This window comes from Augochlora pura, chromosome 7 (genome assembly GCF_028453695.1).
Source record: "Augochlora pura isolate Apur16 chromosome 7, APUR_v2.2.1, whole genome shotgun sequence".
Taxonomy (NCBI): Eukaryota; Metazoa; Arthropoda; class Insecta; order Hymenoptera; family Halictidae; genus Augochlora; species Augochlora pura.
Window position 1 is genome coordinate 35,806,843 of NC_135778.1, and position 6,879 is coordinate 35,813,721.

At 46.1% G+C, this 6,879-nt stretch overlaps 1 protein-coding gene across 1 annotated transcript; it reads right to left on the reverse strand.

Moving 5' to 3' along the window:
* Positions 1–242: 242 nt before the first annotated feature.
* LOC144473893 (2-phosphoxylose phosphatase 1) lies at positions 243–4,516 on the reverse strand. The gene is made up of 4 exons (XM_078188271.1): positions 3,450–4,516; positions 2,802–2,969; positions 2,158–2,723; positions 243–2,057 (listed from the first exon to the last, which is right to left on the reverse strand). Exons 1-4 carry the CDS (start codon positions 3,538–3,540, stop codon positions 1,314–1,316), a joined length of 1,569 nt encoding a protein of 522 aa, XP_078044397.1. The 5' UTR covers positions 3,541–4,516; the 3' UTR covers positions 243–1,313.
* Positions 4,517–6,879: the final 2,363 nt, after the last annotated feature.

Genomic DNA, 6,879 nt, shown 5'->3' on the forward strand with positions numbered 1-6,879 from the left:
TAAAAGGATTCTGGTCAGGTCTGTTTTGGTAGAGTGCAAATTACTTTGACACTGGAAAAGAAAGTAGATCGAGTTTAAAGCAATACTAAAACCGGTACGATTACGGTTAACGAAGATAGCAAGATATACAGGATTCTATGGTTTCGTACACTTTCTTAAGCATTACTTAATTACGATTCTCTCGCCGATGTTTGAAAAATCCGATCATCGTTGACGAATACTCGATGGTATTTACATATTTACAACAAGGTGAGTGATAAAATATTATATATGGCAATCGTCTAGCTCCCATACAGAGTGTCATAAAATATCAAATACAATCCGAAGAAAGCTGTTTCGTTGTTTCTCATTGTCAAATTGCATCGTGTATTTCAGGACACCTTGTATAGCATCGATATCATACAATAAATTGCATGTATTTAAAGCTACGTTCGATTTTGATAAACGTAACCTAAGAATATAAGGCTTCTCTTTTGTTATTTGTTTATAATTACAGTCTAAAACGGTGCAAATCTTATCTTAATAGTTTAAATATTAACTCGTTCCTATCGTTTTGGTAATTTCGTGGTTCGTTACAATTACTACTAGACTGTAGACTTTATGCACTTCCAGAGTACGGTTTTGTGTTTCGAAAATTGTTGCTGGTCGAACGTTTATCGAATATTTGTGTTCGACTGGTCGGATTTCTTCTGAATTCAAGTGTGTCGAAATCAGAAAGTAGAATGCATAAATATCTACAGTCCAGTTCGAAGGAATCTTTCGAAGGTTTCTAATACTTTCTTTGTAAAATATCGTAGAACGTACAAATTTGCTACTCGTCCCCGTTCAAGGTCACAGCAATTTCAAATTCGAAATCGACACGCGGAAGAACTCGAGAAGAAGACCGTCGGAGAACGATTAAATCATTCGCGAAAACATTCCGTAATGTACCGATACAATTTCTCACAGTTTGTCAATTCGAATCGGTGCATACATTTGAAATTGAAACGTTTTCATGCATATATTTGTTATTACTAGACTGCGGATCTTTTGTGCGGGATACAAATTTTTTTTGAACGATGTTAATAGAGTGAAAGTAATTTTCTATTGTAAAAGCATAAAATCCGCAGTCCGGTTATTACGTTGATAATTGTTGCAGTATTCTGGAATATTGATTCGACCGTGCAAATGGAATACAACGATTTGTCGATAGCCCTGGTCGATGGAAGTGCGGCCACCGTTCTGATATCGACTTCGGTATCGTATATCGTATGCTGTATGCCGTATGTTGTACGTCGTACAACGTATCGTTATCGTATGTACTTTCGTTCGAATTAGCCGCGTTTACGACTGCTGCACGCGTCTTTGAAGTTGGTCGCGTTGAACGGAGCAAAATAATCGTCGTGAAGTTGGCGAATGATGGTTTCGATCGGGCACAATTTCGAATCTTTACGAACTCTGTCGGTATCCGATCGCTCCGTGTAACTAGCACTGTAGAAATTGGCGTTCTTACAGAACGGTATCTTTTGCGTAAAGTCTTTTCCATTGACTATTACGCGGAAATAAAAATCACTGGCTACATGATTCACGTTTCTTGAATTGATGCGATAAACCTCGATCACGAAACGAGAAGCGTAATGGGGCGTGGCCAATTTGTCGGAGAAGATGCCGAGAGCGGTTGCCAAGTACTCAAGAGTTTTGTCGTGTCCCGAGTATAAGACAATCTTCGGCTTCGCCTCGGATATAATGCGTAACATGTACGATACTATGTTCCGAAGAAGCCCGTACGCCCTTAGTAACCCGTATTTTCGACGATTGCTGCTTTTAGCCACTTGCTTCGACTCCCATTCGCTGTAGGCGAACAGCCCTGTTACGTGTTCGGTCTTGACGCAGCTTCGCTGCGCCTCTAAGTCCACGCAAGGTAAAGAAGCTCCATGGCAAACGTAGGTCAACAATGCGTCCTTCAACGTGTTGGGATCCATCATCTGTGCCTGATCCGGTATTTCGAAGACCGCGTTCGACGCTTGTCTTATTAGTTCCGCAACCGCCGGATGAGACTTTAGATGATCGGACATTTCCTGAAACCATTTCAGGTAATCGTCCGGTTAATCGTCTTATCGGGAGCCAACGATACACGTGCTTTGGACATTGAAACCGGCCGAAATGATCTAACTTTACCTTGACATGCTGTTTGAAATATTTCTCTGCCGCAGGACACGCGCAGTCGGTATTACAAAATGCGTAGCTTTGACTCTCCTGCATGCTGATCTTGGCAAGATTCTGGAAGCCGTCGGTCTCTAAGAGCGCGTACAACAATGCAACGGCGCTTTGAACAGTCCTACGATACCTGGTGCTGTATACGACCACGTCTCTGCCGGATATCGTACCGTTCCCCAAATTAAGTTTATGATAATAAGCATTTCTAAGAACGATTCCTGTTTTCAGGAGTTGAGATACGCCCAGAGTGGTCAATTGGCCGATTCTGCAGTCCTTGGAGTTGGCTGGCAACATAGGAAAACCATGGAAGGGTCCTAGGAATTGTGCCCATGCCGTTCTGGAATAGCTGGAGATGTTTTGAAGGAAGTTGACATAGTTTTGATAGACGGTTTCCAATTCGGAGGTAGAAGCAAAGTCTCCGCCGCAGTTTACTATACTTATATTTCGAACATGACCCAACGGGCCTCTGTCTCCGTGCCGTATAAATACCAAAACACCGCTCAGCGTTAGATTTCCATCCAATTTTCCTAGGAGAACAACGGAGGATAGAATAATACATGGTAATCGGAGCAATTATCAAGTCTGCGTAGAGTAGTTCTCGGTACCTTCTGATTCTGTAACAATTTCATTGGGTGGATTGCAAAATCGGAATATCTTCTTGGTTTTTACGTCAGCTTTCAAATTTCTAGGATACTCTCTAACGGAAACGTCGTTCCCCAGGATTCTCGTTTGTACAGAACTCTTCTCGTCTATACCAACGTATTTGTACATACCTGGAAAATTTTGAGAATACAATTTTTTGACTTTGAATTTTTGAATTTGACGCGTATACACGTTCGTACAGCATCTGCGTACGCGCGCCGTTCCAACAAATAGAAAACAAAATTTGTCTCGGAAAGCACAAAATGCAGCAAAGTCTGAAAAGCAGGGTCAAGAAAACTGACAACAATGGAAACTAGTCGTATGTCGTATCGTATGCTCGGCGTAATGCATAGCGTAGCGCTACACGTTCATATTATGGTACGATACACGAAGCGCACAATATGAGCGATAAGACACGGAGTTTGAACGATTGTTTATTTTTTTTATCAAGGTAAGCAACGTTCTAGGTCTATCGCGGGTGAACGCATACGCGTGCGGTATGCAGTGCCATACAGAATTTTGCAGCAACATAAACGAATAGCTAGAATTTAAATATAAACAGAATGAGAAATAAAGCGAATTTGTAGAGTGTAAAGGAATATTCAGATTACCGGCAACGAGCAGGAATATCCAGACGCTGAGGATCACGTAGCAATAAAATGCTCGATGCTGGTAGGACAGCCGAACCATTTCGGCCAACATTTTGTAATGGATTTCCTGGATTTTATGACAGATTTCGATTCGAGCCAGATCCCCTCGATCCGGTTATCGCGGCCTCGATGTCGCCAACGACAATGCCGGCGACGATGACACCGACACCGAGCCGAACAACCAGAATGAATCCGGTTCAACGACACCGCTCCCGTATGCATCCTCTCTCACCGGCTACTCTGCTACATAATCCCTTTGCCGTATTATTCGAAAGCCTGTGAGATATCTTTGGATAGTCGCTAGGGAAATTTTCTGATTTCGGCCTACTCCTGAACCCCGGAATCGACTCGAATCGGAACGGGAGAACGTCGAAGGACGCTGCCGGTCGTATCTCTTTTAACATGCTTGACTTTTCTTTAGATTCCTTTGACCGATTATTGGCTTGTTTACTTCCCAAATATCCGGAGAGATCCAGACACTGTCCGAGGTCTCTAGGAAGAAACGATCAACGCGGAACGGTCGTACAAACGGTATCGAGGCTCCTCACGGAATCGTCTTAGGTATTAGCCTTTTACTCGTGACATTGGCCAGTCTAGATTTCAATTGCTATTATTCGTGTAATTTGTTCGACTCGTTGAATCGATTGCGACACCAAATTTGACTTGCCACGAGGTTCGCTGCTTTCTGGTTTCGTTTCTGCTTCTGTTAAAACGTTAACACACGCTGCGTCTCTCTCCCTTTCTCTTTCTCTCTGTTTATCCTTCCTATCCCTCGGCGATAACAGCGAGAGAGCGCGCGACTGGTGCGAATCGTCGAACGTAATGGATTCTGGCTAGCATCTCGCCAAACTCACCCTCACTGGTTTCCACCTGAGCAACGTCACCTCGCTAATCGCACTTGCGTGAGACGTACGACAGGCGATTCTAAAGTACGGAACGAAACGGAAGCGTAACCGGGAGCCCTAATCGACTATTTTTCTGCGACCACGGGCAGATAATCCGCGTTTCTTGCGACAGGAGTAGGTTATCGGTGGCCGCATGCGTAGAACGTTCGTCTCTCTATTGGCCTGCCCTCTGTTTCAAATTCATTTCGATCCAGCACGATGTACAAGCGAGTTCGTCCTACGAAAGTGTGTGACGCGAACATCTTCGTCAAGTTCGAACCGGTGAACTAGCATCCCTTTCTATCGTAACACCTGTTATGCGTTCGATCAGATATTTCGTCCGTTTCTTTATTTCTGTTATGTCTTGCTCTCGATCCTGTGTTCGAGATTTCTTTCACAAGCAACGGACATACACGCACCAATCAACTTTTGTCCAACGGCCATCGTATAAAATGATCATCCCGTCAACGGGCGACAGATGAATTCCTACGAACGTTATGTTGGCATTCGAAGCGCTTTTTAGTTACGAGAGAAGGACGCGTGATTAATGCAATCACTGTATACTGCATACGATTGGCATAAACGTAGATTTACAAGTACAACTTTAGACGGATAAACGTAGATCGCGGCGTCGCACGCAGATTGATATTGTACGCGATATAGAGGAACGTCTACATTGTATACGCCGGGTGAATGTTCGCAAACGCAGCCGTCTCGTTCTCTACCGTTAAAGGGGGTAAAAGTAGGTGAACGAGAAGCGCAGGCGTCGCCGTATCTATTTCCGATTTCGGGCATACCTGTGAATCTTGTCTTACCCATCGCGTCGACGCGTCCCGATTTCACCGATGTTCGAGCACGAAACGCATTGGTCGCGAAGGTATCGTGCTTTCAGGGATCCGCGCACGAAAGCCACCGGAGGTGGCGAACGAAAACGTGTTCACGATGGTCACAAGTCTCCCCAAAACTATGTCTTCGTGGAATCGTGCGAGAGGGAAAAAAGAGAGAAGTGGAATAAAACGAGAATAGAAATATAAGACAGGGTTCGAGAAATTCCGAAGGAACGGCGGCGAGCGACGCAACTTTTTCGAGGAGATGTGTCGGCGCAAATGTCGGGTCGCGGGGGTCGTTGAATTGGCAATCAGTCGGCAGACGATGTAAACGTGTCCGATTACAGTTCCACGAGCTCGAGCTTGCTTCGGAACCGAGCTCGAGCTCGATGTACGCGTAACTCGAGGTAACTGGCCTGATACGAGAGAGCCCGTAGTCAACTACGAACAATCTAGCCATCAGCCTTAAACGGAACATATTTACGGGTAGACGCGTGCTCTACACTCTGCCACTCTGCAGTTGCTCTACTACATTTCGCTCCACTCCGCTCCACCCTCAGCGTATTATACACGTACGCGTGGGTCTCGTGGTGCGCGTGGTGTGCGTGGATCGGTCTCCACCGGGAGATGGACCCACGATGACATCAACATCCGTTCGATCACATTGTTATCGGCCTAAGAAAGAAAACAATTTTAACAATCGACTATGCTTGGTCGTTTCACTGCACCACCTCGTTTCGAATCGAATGAGACGGTCGACGATAGTTCGATGGAAAAGTAGCTCACATTCGTCGGTATTATTCTCGACGAGTGTCGTCCAGACTTTGCGATCGGTTGACATAGAAACCATGCGGACTAGAAAGAATCGAACGCGAACGTTGCAAGGGGATCCAATCGTTGGATCGTTTCGAAGCATCTTGACCGTTCCATAGCATCGTTCATCGTCCGATCGCGAGCGACCCCCGCGACGAACGTGCTTCATCTTGCAGCCTTGGCAAGATCATTGCCACCGTTGTCGCTATCCGGGCTCGCGCCGTATTTAATTGCGTTTCATAGCGTTCCACTTGCCGCGTCGCGAACGCGTTAGCACGGATTCATTCGCGAAACGTTTGTAAAGCGGTCGATCTGCGATCAACGCGACCAGCAGCAGCGCTACTCGTCGAGACGATGCGTACGGGACGTTTCGCGGCGTAGGCACAATGTTTCGTTATCCTCGGATTTCCGTCGATTTGTCGAGAAAGTTGTGGGGATTCGCGTGACTTGGTCGAGGCACGATGCGCGATGCACGATGCACGTGGAAAATCATTGTAACCGACAGGGAGAGAAAGTTGCGGTTTCGAAGTCTCGCGAGTCGCTAGTCCGCGGACTCGACGCGTTCGCGATCAGAGATTTCTAATCGATTTCATAATATTTTGCTTCGCCCGACTTTGGCAGCTTCTCGAGATTCTGCGACCCTAGGTGTCGACTAGGAACGACCCAGTTCCCGTTCCCGGTAGGGACCGGAGCGCGCGAAGCTGTTCGAGCGAACAGCGCCGTGCTCGGTCACCGCCGGCCCGGATTGAGATCGCAATCAGCGGACGCGGACTTTTACCCGAATCAGTGAAACTTGACCAAAGAATGAAAGGAAACGAGAGCAAATTGTCTCAGTCGCGAGACTCTCGGAGGCGATCACCGGCGCGG

Coding starts and splice junctions, on each gene's coding strand:
- LOC144473893 (XM_078188271.1), bottom strand. CDS start 3,540: ATGTTGGCCGAAATGGTTCGGCTGTCCTACCAGCATCGAGCATTTTAT. Junction 2,724..2,801: donor AATTGTTACAGAATCAGAAG/GTACCGAGAACT, acceptor TTGTTCTCCTAG/GAAAATTGGATGGAAATCTA. Junction 2,058..2,157: donor ATTTCAAACAGCATGTCAAG/GTAAAGTTAGAT, acceptor AAATGGTTTCAG/GAAATGTCCGATCATCTAAA.